Below are 20,581 nucleotides of genomic sequence, written 5' to 3' on the forward strand. Positions count from 1 at the left end.
AACATAATGGGTATCTCAAATATTCACCAAAACTTCGAGGAGTACATCTAAATTATCAAATAACATTCAGTTTTATTCCAAGATTACACTATCTTTGTGGTTTATGAGATCAAGTATAAGATTAATTCCAATTAAAAGAAGAGAAGTCTACCACAAGATACCAAGCCAAAAGGCTGAAATCTTCACTTTGATTTTTCCATTCTCAGGTGACACGGTTCACATGAGACGGGTTCGTGATTGGGCTCAAGTTCTGCCACAGCATTTGCGATGTCTTGGGAGCTGCACAATTCCTAAAGGCAGTCGGTGAGTTTGCTCAAGGCCTTCAACAACCCAGCATTGAGCCAGTGTGGTGCAGAGAAGCTCTTCCAGCACCACCACAGCTGACATAAGACACTCAAGAGCCCAAACTGCCACCCCCCACTACCACCCATGATACCAAACTACCAGCTAGAACATGTCTCTATCGACATTTCTCTAGACCGAATCAACAGACTCAAGTGCGAATTCTCAGACTTGACCGGTAAATTTTGTTCCACTTTTGAAGTCATAGCTGCTAGTATATGGAGCCGTAGAACCCGAGCAATTAATTTAGCAAAACAAACTGATCTCAAGCTCATGTTCTTTGCTAACAGACGTCAGCTCTTGAACCCACCGTTACCCAAAGGTTTCTATGGGAATTGCTTCTTCCCAGTGACTGTCACAATCTCAAGTGCGACTCTTGTGGAGGCATCAAATGCTGAGGTGGTAAAACTCATTCAAGATGCAAAGGGAAGGCTTTCGGGCGAGTTCACTATGTGGATGAAGGGGTGGTGAGTTTGTTGACGGCAGGGACCCATTTGCTCCTCCACTTATCTACACCACATTGTTCATATCTGAATGGGGTCGATTGGGATTCAATCAGGTTAACTATGGGTGGGGTCATCCAGTTCATATCGTGCCCATACAAGGCTCTAGTATCATCCCTGTCAGCATCATTGGATCACCACCTACACCCAAGAAGGGTGTTCGTTTGATGACATGGTGCGTTGAAGGGACACACCTCCCATCCTTGCTTGATCAGATGACGAGTCTAGCTTGATCTGAATACCTGTCTGGAATCTGTCAACTTTTGGCTGTTTTGTTTTAAGAATAAAAGGAAACGAGGAAGCATGAAGATTGTATTATAAGCTAAAATTAAACAGTTGATAACATGGAATGTTGTATGTAAGCTCAATAATAAAATCTTTTGTTTATTGAGTATGATAATGTTACTCTCTTCAATATAATATTTTCATCCCAGTGCCACAACCACGACCTGTTATTGAAGGGAACGACTACAGATTAATACCACGTGATATGTAAAGATTAGATCTTACATAATCGAATATTAGCTACACATCATGCATTTCAATTAGGTGCATTTACTACACCAAATGATGTTTAGAATGTATGGTAATATGTTGTATTCTGATACACCAAAATATTAGATAGGATTAGGTTTATATAAAAGCATCTTGTATCATTTAGAGTTTACTTACAGCTGAGATTTCTGTGCCTTATTTGCCATATAAACCCTAATAGGGTTCTTTTTAATTAAATCAGCTGAATACAATTCTATTCTTCTACATCATACAACAACCCAAATAGTTGAATAAGAGATGTGACACGGTGGAGAACCCACATATATAGTAAACTGTTTATGCCATTATAATTTAACCCACAAATTCCATGTCTCCGAAATGTGGGATGAAGAAAGTGAGCAAAACGAGTCTCCCTTGCCAACTAGTCGTCATCATGACATGTTGTCATCAACTTGCAAGGAAGAAGAGTTGTTCAGATCATCAACCACAAAGCCATCAAGATTTGGAGGGTAATAGCAGTATGTATCATGAGCAAGTGTCTGCACAGAATGAAGTACATACATAAATTAGTGATAAAAAAAAGTGTTGGGAAATCCAAAATATTGGTGAAGAAAGCATGAATAATAGACAAACCTGTTCCTGTGAACGGAAATACATGAATGGTGTATAATGTAGGAAATTTGAGACCCTAGAAGTATAAATATCTGCATATCTGCAATTAGAAAAAAAGATTAAAATTACTATTAAAAAAAAAGAACACAAGATATTTAATATATATAATATTCTTTTATTGGGATTGAATGGAATAATTGATTAGAGATCCTCGAATGTGCTAAGTACATACTTCTCAATTTGTCTTATCAAGTGGCTTTTATCCCACAAACCTGCACGAGAAAGGAAACCCCATCTGATACAAATAGTTTCAGATGGTCAATAATTATTCACAGATTTTATTTAAGTAATTTAAAGAAACTAACAACTAGTTCATATTGCAAATTGGAGAGCAACTCCAAGCCACTAGTTTTACGATGTTCCACCTTTTATTGAAGTGCTCCCCATCTGCTTCTAACATGGGAGCAATTTTCTGATCTAGTCTTTGCATGACAATAAGTAGCTTCTGCATGCTTTCTGTGAGTTCTTGATCATCCATATTAGTTGCGGCAAGAGTCTGAACAAGAAATTAAAAAAATTATAGATCTCCCCAATAAAAGCAAAAGTGAAGTCCCAGCTAATGAAAATAATGGAAGAAATATAATTCATGAACTCAGCCTTTATTGTCTCGCTTTCATTTCCTCTTCTGAAGGAACAAAAAGTTATCAGTTAAGGAAATTGCCAACAATGGCCAAATGATGGAAAAGGAGTAGAAAAAAGTAAACTCCAACATCTCACTCTCTTTGTTAATATTTCCCTAAACCCCAGTGCACCAACGAAAAGTAGTACAATACTCTTGTAGTGTGCCAACATGGTCAAGGATGTTGAGTGCAAATTTTCCTCCACTCTTGGGTGTGTCATGCCCCCACCCCAGGTAAGCCCCATGACCCTCTTATATTCATAGTTCTCCCCTTCTCTAAAAGACAGGCCTTTTTGAATAGTTGGTTGGTTAACATGGTATTAGAGCGCTAGGTTCGTCTAGGCCATAGGATCGATTTTTTCACCCTTATGGGTGAGGGAGAGTGTTGAGTGAATATTTTCCTCCACTCTAGGGTGTGTCATCCCACCCCCCACCCTCCACCCTAAAGTTAAGCCCCATGATAGGTCTTTTGGAGTAGTTGGTCGGTTAACAAAGGACACACCGATCGAAGGAAGAAAAAAAAAACATGGATAAGAGGTCAAGAATGTATGACGTGTGCCCTCTTAACGTAAGCTTAATTCAGAAGCCTAAATGGGACTGTAGAAAGTAACATTCAACAGGGAAAGGACTGGCTTCTCTGTGGAGTCTTCAACACTAATTATGAAGAAACAGCAAGCAGAGAGTAGCTTCAGAAAAACTACATTCAAAACCAGATAGAAAGTGCTTTGGGAAATTGGTATCTTAAATATATATATTTGTATATATATAATGAAGAAGTTACATGATACAATCCAGTATAAATTACCTGAGCAGGACGTCCTTTTGTTCTTCGCTGCAGAGCTAGGCGAAGTTGATTAAAAAGGTCACCTACAACTTCCTTTTGATTTATAAGTTCTATCAGTGCAGCTCGATAATCCCGACTACGAATGAAAGCAATATACTGCAGATTCAAAATTCAATAACACATAAAACAAGGTCCCCAATGACTGTTCAATAAATCAAATATGTCAAATCCAAATACAAAACTCAACCACTCACACAAGCTTTAGTTCTAAGACATCATGGTTTATTGACATAGCAGACGTGTGTGAATCAATAGATTCAATTGATAAAATAAGTAATAGCTTGTGAAGAGGACGAAGCAAAGAGTTGAAAATTAATAAGGAGAATATAAAGTTAGTAAAAGAGAATTAAATTGATATGTACTGATTTAAAATTCAATTTTGAAGCTCCTTATAAAGTTAACTTCATCACAATTTAGAATCCTTATAAAATATTAAAAAGTAACTTTCCTAATCTATCTATAAAATAATAGCAATAACTCAATTTGGACATTTCTAATTATAGACTAAACATTAAAAACGGATTTTGAAAGAAAATAGAAACTTAAAAACAAATTAGAGTCTAAATAAATTAGAAACTAACTAAACAATTTCTAAATTACTTAAAAAATGAAATAAACTATACACAAAATCAAAATTGGTTTGAGTATGGACCCAACCTGGTCAAAACGAGCTGAGTCAACTCGGACATATCTTGGTGGGTTGATTTGGCCACGAAAATTCTCTTCTCAAGAGCAATTTGTTCTACATCAGGTAAATGTCCTACATCATTTATAGAGCTAATGCAATTCCATATCTACAATGATCTGAGATTAGAACAGTGTTACTTGAGTTCCTTTTTCGCTTTACGTTATTTACCTATCTCTGTTGTTGGTTGTTATTCATCATGGAAACTTTATTATTTGAGTTGAAAATCACATCTATACTAAAAACTAAGACCTCAAATCACATTTATTTTTATGATAACAATTAGTCCCGGAAAAGAAGTCCATCCACCCATCCTTGTTGATGCTACTATGACCAAATATATAGTGTATGGTGTGAAAAAGATGGATACAGATTGAATAAACATGGACTGACCTCTTCTTCCAATTCTCGACATACTAGTGCTGTCCGCCACCGTAGATGGACTTTGGATTGGCTAACATCGGTATAAATATGGTCACCAACATATAAGATTTCATCTCCATGGATATTTAGGGAACTCTCAATCATCTGAGCACTTCCACCTGAGTACAAGCCCCCTACAAAAGAAGACAAAAGAATGAGCAAATAAGCTTATTGAACATGTTCTTAGTCGACAGAGTAACAGTAAACAAGATATTCTAGGGCACATTGTATGACCAAGAAATGAACTAATACGACTAGGTAAGACATTAGCAGACCCCAATGGCACGTTCTCGAGATTCATCGCCCAAAGAAAGCTAACTGATAAAAAATAACAGATGTTGAAATAATTTATAAGTAAAAAATTCAAATCAAATATACAAGTCCAACTTCACAACATTATTCGAAATAGTGAGTGGGATAACCAAGGAATTACAGATTAATTACATACCATGTATCTTAAATAAATTTACCGAACAAAGAATGTTTGTGTGTAAAACATGAGGAGGCAAACAACAGATTTATTTATCAAAACCTTTATGATGTAAGGAATGCTGATCTGGCAAACATAAAGTATCCATGACCATGAGTACAATAAAGAAGAAATCACCTGGACTGGCCTTGAAGCATGGATGCAATAAACCATCTTTTGTAACAACCTCATACATTGGGTGTGACATTTGGAAGAACTCCGGCTTCCTTGCTGAGACTATAACCTACATAGCACAACTATGAAATATAAATGCACTGATGATTTCTTATTTAGATGGGAGCAAATGAATTTCTACACACTTTTTCTTTTGTTTCCTACCCTGTTTGTTTAGGCAGGTCTCCTCAACCTCCTCTAGTATGATTCTTTCTTCATTTTTTCTTTCAATACATGGGTCTCCAGGCTTAGTCCAACTATTCCCATGGACACGTGAGTCACCCCTTCCAACATGTGCAAAGTGTTCTGCCCTCTTAAAGCACGAGGGGGATGGCCAATGAGGAGGTTTGAACTCAAGACCTCTCCCTTTTTGGAGGGAGGCCCTGGCCACTACACCCAACACTTGTTGGTAACTTCTTTCTTCATTTAATGATATTGCATTTATAAAAATAATAATAATAATAAATGCACTGAAAAATACCTTTCAAGCTACTACAACCCAAATGCCTCCAACAAATTGAATATCTTGCAATATTTTTTCAAGACTTCTTGCTAATTAAAGAAAAATATTCTAACCACCTCTAACACTTCGATTATCTAGCAATATTTTTCTGAAAATTTTTGAAAGACAAAAATCAGTGATTTATCAAATAAGATGATCAGCAAAATATTGAGTTTTTTTCATTTTATTTTCTGCAAAGAAAATCTATGTTTTCTTATAAATGACCTATTTTTTCCCTTTATAATTTTCTAAGGAACCCAAAGATAAGTAGAAAAGGGAGAAGCTCAAATGTTAGTGAGTGTTTTCTTGGTAAAAATAATTTAGGAACAATTTTTTATTTTTTTACAATAAATTTGAGGACCAAGAGAAAACTATGTGAAGCTTCTTCAGCTTCAAGTTGAATGGCATCAAGCAGAGAACTAAGTCAATGCAACTTATTAGGCAAATTGCAAAACACTGGAAAGAAATGACAAAAAATTCAAAGTTCAAAAATCACAAATGACTTACCATTTCAAATAGATCCCGCCAGCTCATATCATTGGGGAGGAATCTATTGAATGCATGCTGCATCATTTTGTCTGTATAATGGTAATCTGAGTTGGTAATAAGTAGTAGCCGCTTACCAGCCTGATGGAGCATATCCAAATTACAAAAGGAGAATTTAAACTGATTGATACATCATTTATCAAGTATATATATATGTATATATATGATTTGATACATTCAGGAAACGTTAAAGAAATACCTCCTTTTGATCCAAAAGTGCCAAAGGAAGCTCTGGATCAGGCTCTACAAAGCGTTCAGGACTAGACATTATCTCACTCTGCACAGATAACAATGGGTGAATGTTGCTTGTAAATTACAAGATTGAAAACTGAAACTTTTTGGTCTTATATTTATTTAAATATATATATATATATATATCTTTTTTACCAATTCAAACTCTGAAAAACACAAGGACCCATCAAAGCAATTACCTTAAGCTGACCTTCTACATGTGCTCTAAAAAGGGCCTTCCCAACAGCCTGAAAGACCATGTCAAAGGTTAAAATGATATATAGCTGAAGCCACCATTACAAGGAGAAATGTGTAATATATTGCCTTGTAAAGCCCTTTATAGTCAAGTGGGCCAAGTTCTGCTGGTATCTCTCCTCCATCCAATCTGTCAACCATCTGAAAGAGAAATCACACGTGTGAAATAGAAAATAGTGTGTAGTTGATAGTATAAATAGGAAGAAAAGTAGTGTAAGTTTAGAGTCGGAACAAAAATCACCTGTAAATTACAAATGCTATAAAATGATGAAAGAGATACCACAGAATTAGAAAAACTATAAGATATTTATAATATAATTAGGGTAGTATGAATCTCGATAACATGATAGATCGTAGGCATGATGTGTGTATCTGCAGACCACAATTCAATTGAAATCATATTCTCAAGATCTCATTAAATGCAGGTCAGTCATTAACCCTATACTATCCCATAGGTGGGTTTGTAAGGCTATCTTTCGTTTTGCTCAGTGGGTGGTTTTTGAGGCTATCTTAGTGGCAAGAGTTTCCCAGCAAAAGGTGCCCTCAGGGGTTAATAGTTTGGCAAGTATAAATGTTCAGTTATAGGAGCCAAGAAACAGTTAAATCTTATTGTGATGCATAGATAACAAACACTGCAAATTTACTAAATACAACCATGGGAGACCTTAACATGCAACAAATTGAACAAAGAGCAAAAAAGTCATCCCTTGGAGTCCTACAACTGAAACCCAAAGAGATGTAAAGAACATCTACAAGAAGAAGAGTAAAAGAAAATAAGATAAATAAAATAAAATAAAATAAATCTAGACAGATTCTATTGCCACACCAAAATTTTCTAACGCCACCCCAATTCATACGTAAATCACCAAAGAATTAACACACATCTTGGGGTGGCATTAGTAAAAGTTGGTGTGGCAATAGAAGCTATCTAAATCTATCACCCAAAATGTGTTCAATCTGTAGTTCAGACTAGATAAATCAAATAACCTGCATGAATGCCACAGCTTCAGAAACAGAGAAGAGTGTATTAAGGAACTCCCATCGACTCTCCTTCCGCAGGTCCACCAGTTCCCTCCCATATATCTCACTGCAATACATACACATTCAACAAGCATAAAGATCTTACTGATCAGATGTTTGATGAAATCCAAGCTACTCATAGAGTAAACCGTGGGAATGGTCAAGATGGGGGGACCCATCAGATGGGGTGTCCCATCTACCCATTTTATCCACACCATATGTCCCTCTATATTGTTTTTAGTTTGTCCTTACAGTCTACTAAGAAATTCCTCGGATTCGTCCGAGTGTTTATCAATAGTTAGAATGAAAAGGTTACCACACCTTACAGCTCGATTAGATAACATTTGGGTGCCATGCATAGCTCTCTTCACATAACCAAATCGATCTGCCTTAACCAAGTTTCCTTTCTCTTTGTCCATGACAAGTCCTCTAATAACCTACAGAGAAAAGTGGAACAAACAAGCTCAATACACATGAATGAAGGTAAACAAATCTAGAAAAACCGACAACGCCTGAAGATTATAACCTCTTCAACATGCGCATAGACAAAGATTTTACCAAGTTGGGGTCAAACTCAAGTCCATCAATTGGAAAACCCATGCTCCTTAGGTTGTCCATACAGTAATCATAAGCTCGCCCTTCCCAAGCCTGCAAGAAATCAAACCCATTTCTATAAATTCATAATGGCCCATCTGATGAGTTATCTCTCAGAAATTTTTGTCATTTAATGGTTGGGATGAAATAAAATGGGAGCTTAATGACAAAAAACAAAAAAAAAAACATAATAGGCAAAACTTTCACTGGAATAATCAAATTCACTTTACTTAATACTTTATCCTTTAGGATAAAGAGGAACCAAAGTACTGTTAAGTAGAAAATAAGGATTCATTCACAAAGTACTAGAAGCAAAAAAAACTTATCCAACATTTGTCACAGAATCTATTGCGCTACTGCCATGTTTTAAACGTTTACAACAATTACAGACGATCGAATAAGACAGATGTATTTACGGACAAAGAAAGAACGTGAATAAAATTTAGCAACAGAATTGTAAATTCCACTTACACAAACAAAGTAATTGTACCCCAATTAGTCTGCGAAATTTCCATGCTTATTAGAATGTGTAAAACAAGGATTAAAGAATAAGGATTACCATCACATTATATTGTATCAAGGTATAGTCCATGTCATAACCTATAGCACTGATTGACCGAAGATTTAAAGTCCGGCTACAAAATATGCCACGCGGTGAATGTCTTGATGAGAAGGGATCCTACACACACACACACACAATTAATCAAGATTAAGGGCGGTTCAAAAGGGGGGGAGTAAGTTATCAAAATAGTTATAACTGCTCTCCACCAATATACTGAGCTAAAGAGAGAAATATTTATTAGCTTATAACAAGTCAAAACCAAAATAGACCATCAATCTCCACAAAAAATTGCAAATAAAATTTTCTATCTTGACACAAATGACTAAACCTAAGAATATTACCTCAAGTGAATAATTTTAAAAGGGGGGATGACCTGGATGGACAAATGGTATGGTTGACTTTGTATTGATGACCAAGGGGGAGCCTTATGAAAATATAAAGGGAAAATAGTCACTCTGTTGTAGTTTTACTGTATTACCATGTACAATTAACACTACAATTTTCTCTCGGTTTGGTCCACTTCAAAGAATGCGTTCATTAGATATTGACCTTAATTATAGAGAAATAAAAGATAGGAACAATCAAGACCAAGAAGAAAAGTAGAAGAATTGACAAAACAAATCCCTAGGACCTCCCATTATACTCTTATATGAGTTTAAAAAAAAAACAAAAAGGAAAAAAAGAAGAAGAGATATTTTGTAAGTTGTATTCAATGATACATTTTGATATAAGGTAAAATGATTAATTACCCATATAGTTTCATATGACCAATACAAAGTCCACCATGTAGTTTTATTGTGAGTTGATTCAAGGGACTATTCTCCTCTTACAAGATGTGGCATCAATTTGGTGACTAGACCTACTTTGAATAAATGTGAGATGAATAAATTAACAAATAAACTACTTAATTCTAAAATCCATGGTTGGGAATATTAAAGAGCTATCAACAACAGAAAATATTAAAAATAATTGGTTTTGCTGTACCGGAATTCCCAAGTCACTAAGCAATTCCTCTGCTTCTTTAGTCTTCATCCTCGCTATCTCCTCAATTGGACCCTCTAAAGTTTCTTGACCATCAATCCCTGTTCAGGAAGAACAGAAACAAGAAATGAAACCACATTTTCATGAACAATGGGTCTAGGTATTGTTTTCATGTTTACATTCATGATTATGATTAAAAAAAAATGCTTAAGCTGAAACCCATTCTTCTTAACCTCACCATTGTGTTACGCGAAACAGCCAATTAGAATGGAAGATGTTTGATCTTCCAATCTAAACAAAAGTTAAGTGTTGGTTAATTGGGCGTCCATGTGGGCCCATTCTTATAGCACATTACACATGCACACTAACATATATTAGAACTCCTCTGGGAGTTAAGAGTCCGAATTTGATTGAGTTCCTATTTGATTAAGAGATTGCAATTTACAGAATCCAGTGTTCTTATAAATAGGGATGGAGACTCGTACGTGAGAAACAACATAGAAAATATCTATAGTTCTCTATGTTTTTCTCATCTCTACATTCTACGAGATTCTAGGTTTCTATCAAGGTTTAAGGGGTGGGAAGTTCGTGATTACTCTAGCAGGATCGACATGATAGGTGTTTGGACTATTGATTTCTGGCAACCAATGAATGTGACACGATTCAAGGTTGGATCTTCACTGCACGTAACAGGTAGGCTCCTAAAACTCTAACAGTAAGCCTTGTAGAATTGACTTGAAAGACTAGTAGATTAGAATGAAATTTGACATCAAAATAAAAAGAACCCCAAAAGGCTTTGAAAAATCTAAAACTAACTAGAGAGGTTTGAAAAACTTGGTGTTTCCAAACGGACCTACTAATCAACATTAATGTTTACAAGCTAAGTTGACAAATTATTCTCAAAAAGAATTACACACTAAAATACCTGAAGTTCAAAAATTCAATGACATCGTTCATGTCATCTACATACTGAAAAGTGGAACTTTAAAGAATAAACAAAAGGTCTTGATTTCCATTTGTGAGAATGTTGCAGATTAGTTCAACAAGCTTTGTCATATACGAAAATGTAGAGAAAGAGCAGATTTTATTTTTTATTTTTTATTTTTTGATAAGCAGAAATTCATCATTAGGGGCAAGGTCGGGCGAGTTGACCCAACAAGCGAAACAAATGAACAAAACTATGAGTAAATAGTAACTATGGGTTTTTATTGGTTTGTATTCGATGTTATTTAATCAAGCTTCAATTGTTATATAAAAACTTGTAAAGAACTTCAAACAAATTACAAAAGACATAATCAAGATGGGTCAATCTACAACAACAAAAAATACGAACTTGTCCAAGAAAAACAGATAAAGAACTGAACTTGAGACCAATTTCAAGGTTATAAAACTCAACAAAACACTCTGTAACAGCTAATAAGCGAAATGGGAGAGAAATCATGAAATTACCAAAAGCCTCTAAATGCTCCATCTTGACATTCAAATCCCCTTTCGTGCTTTCTCCAAGATAATCGACTTGTGATTTACTCGAAGAAGTAACAGAAAAAACTTCCCCACTGATTGCCTTCGCATCGGCACTGCAGCAAACGGTCCCAAAAGATTTTCTTGAGCTCGAATCAGTAAAACCCAGATGAAATACTGGTCTAAAGTTCGGATTTTTGAGATGGGTTGCCATTAAAACGGGTGATTGAGCTCTCTGGACGGAGAATCTACCTAAAGAATCAACAAAATCCATATCTTTCTCTGTCTTGGTGTTCTGCAGAGATTCTACCTCCCGATTTTATTTTTTATTTTATTTTTCCTACGTTTTAGGAAGGAAATTGACACCAAAATTTTAGAAAACTAGTTGAACCTGCACGTGCGAGACACGTGCAAACTGTATGGTTATATATCAATGGGAGATGTCTGATAGCAACTCCAAGCCTCCAACAAGACTCCATATTTCTATATTTAGAGATATAAAAACCTTGACCCAAAGTTCCAACCGGTCTCCTAATTTCTAACACATTCTCTAAATTACTATTCACGTCGTCTCTACAATTGGAGATCAAGTCAAAAATAAAGAAAAAAGAGATGGTCTCTATTTCACTATTCATCTTGTACGTGTCCCCCATCATTTTACATAAATGCCATTCTTAAATTTTTTTAATAAAAAATATTTTAAATATAATTTTTATCCTTTATTTATTTTCAATTGTTATTATTCAATATTTTAATTTTTTTTATTAAATATTTATAAAAATATTTTAAACTCATATTTAATCAATTATTCGATCAAAATCGACAAAAAATTATAATAAAAAAAAAGTTTGATCATGAATATTTATTTATTTTAAATAAATGAAATTAATTTAAATGTGTAAATTTATATTTTTCTACTAAACATAAAATGATCAGACCAAATTTGATTTCTCATACAATTGATGGATTTTTATTTAAATTGGGGTGTAACAAGCAAAGTTGGGTTGCCAATAGTTATTTTTTTTTAATATTGAACTTGGGGTGTAACAAGTAAAGTTGGGTTGCCAATAACAAACTTTATACATTTAACTTGGGGTGTAATAAGTAAAGTTGGGTTTCCAATAGCAAATTTATTATTTATTATTTTTTATTATATGAATAGTAAATTAGAGATGTGAATAATGATTTAGAGGTTGGGACCCGATGTAGTTGTTTAGGGCCTGTTTGGATACCAGGAGCAGAACTACTCTTCCAAAGAACAGAAGCTGAAGTACTCTATGGAAGAGCTGGAAAAGTAATTCTGTGCAGAAATGGCGTTTGGCAATCAACTCTATGAAGTACTGGCAGAAGTACTTTTGTGCTGGAAGTCTGTTTGGGAACCATACTGACTTCTCATGACTTCTAGAAAAAAGACCAGAATACCCTTATATTATACCAGTTACTGTTTTTTATCTTTTAGTGTCATAATATGCCTTCAAACTATACTGTTTTTGACATTTTAACTATAAATATTAATATAATATAATATAATATTTTAAATATTAAATATTAATATAATATGTTTAAATCCATTATACTTAAAATTTTAAAAAAAATTTGACTGACTGTTTTTGACATAATATGACATAATATTTAAAAAAAAATTGACAGACTGTCTTTTAGTGTCATAATATGCCTTCAAACTATATTGTTTTTTACATTTTAACTATAATATTAATATAATATAATATAATAAATATTATTATAATATAATATAATATTTTAAATATTAAATATTAATATAATGTGTTTAAATCCATTATACTCAAAATTTAAAAAAAAATTGACAGACTATCTTTTAGTGTCATAATATGCCTTCAAACTATATTATTTTTGACATTTTAACTATAAATATTAATATAATATAATATAATATTTTAAATATTAAATATTAATATAATGTGTTTAACTATAAATATTAATATAATATAATATAATAAATATTAATATAATATAATATAATATTTTAAATATTAAATATTAATATAATGTGTTTAAATCCATTATACTCAAAATTAAAAAAAATAATTTAATATTAATAAATGTTTCTTTTGTTTGATTTAAAGGCAAATGAATTAGAAATATTTTCATAGAAAATTAATAAAGTTAGGGGTATTTTGGTAAAACGAACCGTTAGATTTTGACTCCCCGCAAGAAGAGTTTTGAGAAATAGGTTTTCTTGACTTCTTCATAAAGAGTAATTTCTTGCTTTTGCGCGGAGTAACTCTTCGAGGGAGTAGTTCATACAAACGCATCCAAACGATTTCTAACTCCCCGCAAGAGTCAGAAGTAGCTAAGGAGTCCTATCCAAACGCCTACTTAGATTCCGAGGAGAGAATCATCTCTAAAATGTGTGAATATACCAAAATAGAGACACCTGTTGGAATTGCTTCAATGAAGTGCAAAGTAAATCATGAAAATTGCATAAAACCCATGGAATGCCAATACTTTAAAAAAATTACAACATACATAGGAATTTTTTTTATTCTATAAAATTAAGAATTATATAACTGTTAATAAAAATAACAATAATTTTATGATCCATCATCTCTGTTCAATTAAAATTTGATAAACAGTAGGAGTTATAATGAGAATCATGACAATGAGTCCTTCATCATGACTCTACTTAAAATTATAAGGGAGCCTTCTTGATAAAATGGGTTTCCAGATGCCACTTTCTAGTAATTCTAAGACGTTCTAAGAATTTTTCAAAATCTTGACATTGTAGATGATGTTGGGTCCTTGAAAAAAATATCATTTGGGCTTAAGTCAACGGCAGGTCTTCAACCCAATTTATAGTAATGTTGGCCCACCATCAAGCACATACAGGTTGAGTCGGTTGAGAGAGGCAAGTAGTGGTGCCCCAAATGAAGACCCTAGCCATCAAAACCCAACGCATTTGCCACATTAGTTATTAGTGTTTTAAAAACCAGACTAAAGAATGGTCTAATCTAATGAACAAGCCCCAATTCAAATAGAATTATATTTTTTTTAAAGGACCATTCATTTTTTATAAATTGATAGTTCAAAATTTTAAATTATCTTTATCAAGATAAGATTTTGGGAAAGATAATATAAATTTATAATTGGAAACATCCATTAATAATCAAACCTAATTAATAAAAAATTTAGTACTATTTTTATGAAAATTAAAAGAAGATAATTAAGGTTTAATTTTTGTTAGTACTTTATTTTGTCAATCCCGAGTCAGTTGTATGCTGTCGAGTATGTAACCAATAGGTAAATTCGTCCAAGACACGTGAAGACACATGTTAGACATGTTGTGACACATGAAGACATATAGCAGATACATCGCGACACGCAGTGACATGTGCAGACATAACTCAAACACATCGACACGCACACACTTCATCGACTTATCCTTTGAGTGCCAAACTCAATCAGGTATATCGACTTATACCTGTGGGATGTTAGAATGTGTCTGTCATTCTTGAATGCTCTATCCCTACCCCTTTCGAGTCAAATTTATGATGAAATTATGATTTTCAACATACGTGGAAATGCTTCCGAAGCCGATGAGTCATTTCGAGTGACTCGAGTTTTGGAGGTGGCAGAACTATAGTTCTGGCGGTGTCACCACCAATGCTGCCTCTAGTGTCCAACTGTCATATTTTTTACCATTATGACACAAACAGTGCCGCCACTAAGATGGAGGTACTACTGCCAGGAAGTCGTTGGAATGCTTATTTCTATAAATTAGAAGCACTTGGCTTCATTCCCTCTTGATCATCAAATATATTTCAAAGCTCATACCCATAGGCAAACCACATGAGCCTCGCCAACAATAGAAGACATTCTTGGGTGAATTTGAGACAATGTCCATTATGTCAAAATGTCACGAGTGATCAACCTTCGCTTTCCAAATTTTCCTTGCAACCAAATAGGCAAATCAAACCAAACAAGGACCAAAAGACTCAGAAGAAACGAAGAACCAAGAACCGACAAACTCAACGTACTTGATAGGCAAATCTTTCGATTTTGAATAAGTCCTCATTTGTTTTTAAATTTCATACATTGTAAAAGTTTCCTTGATTTTTCTTTCCAAAAATCAAGTGTTTGTTTGAGTCGCGGACTCAAGTCAAGTATGAAAGGTTATTGAGTTTTCGAAGGACAAAACTCAAATATTTCGAGTGAATGTTTTTCACTCGATCTTAAGATTTCGGAGTTTGACCTTATGAAAAATTCAATTTCGAGTAAACGCGATTTACTTGATTTTAAGGTTTTAGAATTAGCTTAGGTAAAATTCTATGTACGATTTTAAGTGAATCAAAAACCTATGTTTTAGTGAACGCCAAAGAACCATCGATTTGGTTTTCTTGGGAGTGGACGTAGGCACAATTGCCGAATCACTATAAATTGCTTGTCACGTGCATCTTTCAATTTCTGCAAACTTGTGCAAAATCTTGTATGGTTGTCATGAATGAATGTGTCTTGTATGTTTAATCCCATATGACATGAATGACATGTATTGAAAGTCCCAAATTAGATTTTACATAATTCATCCAATTGCACACGTAAGACTTAGCATCAAATTGAGAACTGATGAATTGACACTTAGAACGTACTTGTAGGAAAATTATAAATATTTAAGTGTACACATTTAAAAAGAATTTTAAATTATCATTTTCACAACCCTCTAGGACTTGACACGTTCAAAGCACGTAATTTTAATTGGTATCAGAGCTGGTTACTCTAGAAAGGTCTAACAACCTTGAGTAGATCATTTGCTTTTGAATCATGTCTAAAGCCGATAAATGGTCCTCGATTCGTCCACCTATGTTCGATGGCATCAAGTATGCCTTTTTGAAGAATAAGATGATGATATACATAAATTCCCTAAGTAAGGATGTGTGAAACATGATTGAAAAAGGTTGGGAACCTCTCGTTGACACTGTTGAAGTAGATTGTGTCTCTACAACCGTTCCAAAACCATCAAAGAAATAGCCAAAACAAGACGAAATAGATAGTAGCAATAACTTCAAGGCTCTAAATGCCATTAATAATGCCATTTCCGATGATGAGTATCAACAAATATATACGTGTTTGTCGATCGAGCAAGCTTGGAAAATTCTAGAGGCCGCACACGAAAGCACAAGTATTGTCAAGAAGTCTAAACTTCAACTCCTCCGAACTCAATTCGAAAACACTAAGATAGAGGAAAGTGAAACTATCCAAGAGTTCTATGCATGCTTGAGTGACATTTGTAACTCTATGTTTTATGTTGGGGAGATAGTCTTAAAATTACGGGCTTTGTACTATATCTAAACCTAGAAGAGGGTGAATAAGTTCATTAAAAATCTAGTCTTAGAATCACCCCACGAAGTTATAAGTGTCTTGATTAAACTAAAATGGATATAACATAGAGATGCACAAGATTAAATTCTTTTAAGTTAAAGCATACATCATACAATCATAAGGTAGGCATTTTATCAAACATTTGATGTGCATGTTATGGCATTTATGTCATTCACGTAAAATCAAATATAATGCATAATAGGAAAGTAAACACAAGATTTATAGTGATTTGACAATTTTCTTACATCCACTACCAAGTACCCTTCTCTTGGGTTTTGGGTTTCACTATCAATTGGAGGTTTTTGGTTCACTTCGAAACCTTACACATAAATTTTTATACCTTAGGACAAATTCTAACCTTTAAGATCAAGAAAACGACATTTTCTCAAAATGTGTGGATTTTGTTCCTCGAAAATCCATGAACCTCTTCTCGTGTTACGAATCATTTATTCGAACAAGAGCTTGTCGAGGGATGAACCAAGTAACCACTTTTTGTTAATAGAAAAAAAACTAACAAAATACTCACAAGGTCAGTCCTAACTAGATTGATATGCCAATATCTTGCTCAAGTTATCTATGTTCTTAAGAAATTCTTCTTCAATCCAAGATGCTCATTGTTTCAAGTGGGTGCTTTGAGCTCCATGAGGTTCGCCAATGAGTGTGCAAGCAAGGTAGATAGAAAAAGAGGTTCAGTTATAGTAAGGGTAATCAGAAGATCTTCAACTAAGTTTGAGGCCTTTTATGGCTAAAAACAAGGTTAGAATAGCTTGGAAATGGGAGAACTTCTTCTTTAAAGTTTCAACCGACTCAAAATAATGAAGTGGAGTTGGTACAAATGAAAATGGGCCAAATTCATGACTCAACGGTAAAAAATATGACCATTGAGCACTTGCCGACAGTGGCGCCATTAGAGGCAAGAGTGGCACATCAGTAAATAATAGAAATGTCTCTGAATAGTGGTTTGGCCATAACTTTCAAACGATAACTTCGTTTCGCATGCCGTTCGAGGAGCTGATAGATCTTAATATATAGAATATGCCAAAATTGCCACCAAGGGTGGGCCATGATAAAAATGGGTGAAATGATCAAAATACCATTTTTGTCATTTTTGGTCCAAACGAACTTTCGGGAAGTTCGACATCAAAATATTTCGAAGGTGTAATGACACTAAAACAATAACAAGGATAGAAAATGATTTTTAAGTAGTGAAATCTTTAATGTCCCGTCTATGACTATTTTTGATTCCTGAAAGGTCCGATGAGTGAACGAGTCGAAGAAAGAGTTTTCCTAATTGCTACGGGTCGATCTATCCATCATCTAAGTATTGAGGAATGGTCTTACGTGGTCTCATTACCTTTTATGCTTTGTGCACACATATAAAGGCTTTTTGTCGAGGTAAGTGCAGTTGAGCAACTTTCCGAAGTCTTCATATGTCTTCAATGGCAAATCGATCCGATACTTAACATATGTTTCGAGATTAACAAAATATGGAACTTACAATTTCCGCCTTTGTCAATTATGAGATAAAATCCTATTTAGACCAAAAAGACTGGGAAACATTCCTAGAATGACTAACACAACTTACACCAGATTAAAATCTTACAAAAGTGTTTAAAAAGAAAAACTTAAGATTCTAACTGCTTCGCTTCCCTTGATTGATTTACTTGTAGAACTCAATTGAGTCAATACACATGGGTGGAAAGTACATTCTTCTTCTTTTTGTCAGTATTTGACTGTAGACACCCCATTTTTGCATCCGCCTGATTAATCAACTCGTCAACCCGATCACAAGGATTCCCAATGATGGATGTGTATTCCATTGCTTTACTTTGTTACCAGATTTGTTTCAGAAATCCAGATGAGGTATCTCGAATTGACAAAACCTTAGAAACCACGCTACGCTAGGAAAGTACGATCCCAGAAACATAGAAATCATCATCTTGCAAACAAAAAAAAAGCTTCACGATAAAAATCACTAAAAAATTACCAAATTACCAAAATACCCCTAACCTCAAAACAACCTTAGAGCCTACGTTACGCTTAGGAAAACTCTCTCAAACACATAAAATAATAAATTGAAATCAAATAAATCATTTCACCAATTTTAACAGAATTTGACAAAATTACGAAAATGCCCCTCATAAAGTTTACAATCATTTCACACAAAAAATTTCATAAATGACACAAACCAACATTCTCATTGAATTCCTTACAAAAAACCGATTCTAAAACATCTTAGAACATTAAAAACTGACTTAAAACGTGAAAAGTCCTCTTCGGGGGCAAAACGGTAATTTCATAATTTTCATGATAAAAAATTTCGAAATTAATAAATAAAATATGAAACAATTAAATTTAAACATTAATGAAATTAATTTAAAATTTTGAACCTAAAAAATCGATCAATCGGACTCTCAGGCAAAATTGTTGAGGGTTCGTGGGATATTTCTTTAAGGACCCCTCCATTTGGGGGTCCAAAGAATTAAAATAATGGAAGGGGTTCTCCAAAAATTAAAAGTAAATCAAGCAAGACTGAGGTCAAGGTATTAAAGTCAATCAAGTGAGACTGAAGTCAAAATTAAAGTCAATTAAGCATGACTGAAGTCAAAATATTAAAAGTCAATCAATTAAGACTAAAGTCAAAACATTAAAAGTCAATCAAATAAGACCAAAAGTCATAATAGAATTATAATTGATTAATAACTCTATCTAATAGAGTTCTAACTTAAAAGCAATTCTACCTAAAACAACTCTAATTAAAACACAATTCTACCTAAAATAAGTCTAACTAAAACACAACTCTAATTAAAAGATCTCTAATTAAACACTAACTCTATCCAAATCAACCCCTAAAAACATCTATAAATAGAGGTGCTCACACCCTATTTTCGTATAAAATTATAAACCCTAGGAGAAGTAGGTCTAGAAGCTCCCATAGCCCCCCATAAACCCTAGTTTTGGAGCCCCAACTCCTTAGCTAACATCCCTCCTTCAATTTTAGTCTAGAAAACGCCTAAAAGCCCTCCAAAAACACCCCCAAATCCGCAACAAACTTGAAGAGTTCAGATCCAAAAGTAAGGAGATACCTCGGTCTAGGAGATCCGAAGTCAAATCCGGAAATAGAACGAAGCAAGGGAGCACGGTACAAGGAGCCCTTTTTGTCAGATCTGAGGGAGTAAAGTCCTTGCATCGGAAAGGTATTTTTTTTATTTTCTATTTTTATCTAGGTTTTAGCAATGTAATTTACTTGGGAATTTAGTAGAGACCGGCTTTGGCCGGGCGGGATTGGTGCCTAACACCTTCCAATCCCGTAACATGATCCCCGAATTCAGTTTTCTTGGTTTTAGATTAGTTTTTATCCGTTTAGAGTCATTGAACGGTTCCTAGACCGTAATAACTGGGTGGCGACTCCCAAACCTCAAGGGTCAAAAGCGGATCCGCGCACCCCGCGGATCGAGAGCGCTTTCAGTGGCGACTCCACTGGGGACATTGAGGATCAAACTTGAAAAATCCCGAGTATAGGAACGTTGCCAATGACCTAGTTTTTATTTATTTTTTTTATTTTTTGATCCTATTTAATTTTTAGTTAGTTTTTTATTATTCGTTTATTTATTTATTTTTTTTTATATATTGGTGGGCTTAATCATTAATTTCGGTTCAACTTTGAATACGTTATTCTAGCGTATTTTTTATTTTCATATAGTTCAATCGAGAGTCACGTGGGGTGATTTTAAATAATACCAAATTTTAACGGATACTTTGTTGAGAGTGGAATAACGATCATTGAGGATAGAATAATGAAATGAAAGAGATTTTGTTTTGGTTATTCTTTTTTTTGGGGTATGTCG

The 20,581-nt window shown here is 34.2% G+C and overlaps 1 protein-coding gene and 1 pseudogene across 1 annotated transcript; one reads left to right on the forward strand and one right to left on the reverse strand.

Annotated features, from left to right (window-relative positions):
- The window catches only part of LOC147396241 (acyl transferase 4-like), a 2,086-nt pseudogene extending 808 nt beyond the window's left edge, over nt 1-1,278 (forward strand).
- Nucleotides 1,279-1,460: 182 nt separating this feature from the next.
- On the reverse strand, nt 1,461-11,726 carry LOC147396242 (uncharacterized). The gene is made up of 17 exons (XM_086451396.1): nt 11,367-11,726; nt 9,921-10,018; nt 8,934-9,053; nt 8,339-8,428; nt 8,102-8,217; nt 7,748-7,847; nt 6,830-6,901; nt 6,706-6,753; nt 6,474-6,551; nt 6,236-6,355; nt 5,191-5,296; nt 4,554-4,717; nt 3,437-3,571; nt 2,378-2,508; nt 2,185-2,247; nt 1,974-2,052; nt 1,461-1,879 (listed from the first exon to the last, which is right to left on the reverse strand). Exons 1-17 carry the CDS (start codon nt 11,650-11,652, stop codon nt 1,772-1,774), a joined length of 1,914 nt encoding a protein of 637 aa, XP_086307522.1. The 5' UTR covers nt 11,653-11,726; the 3' UTR covers nt 1,461-1,771.
- Nucleotides 11,727-20,581: the final 8,855 nt, after the last annotated feature.

This window comes from Akebia trifoliata, chromosome 8 (assembly GCF_017979445.1).
Source record: "Akebia trifoliata isolate Shusen 1 chromosome 8, ASM1797944v1, whole genome shotgun sequence".
NCBI lineage: Eukaryota > Viridiplantae > Streptophyta > Magnoliopsida > Ranunculales > Lardizabalaceae > Akebia > Akebia trifoliata.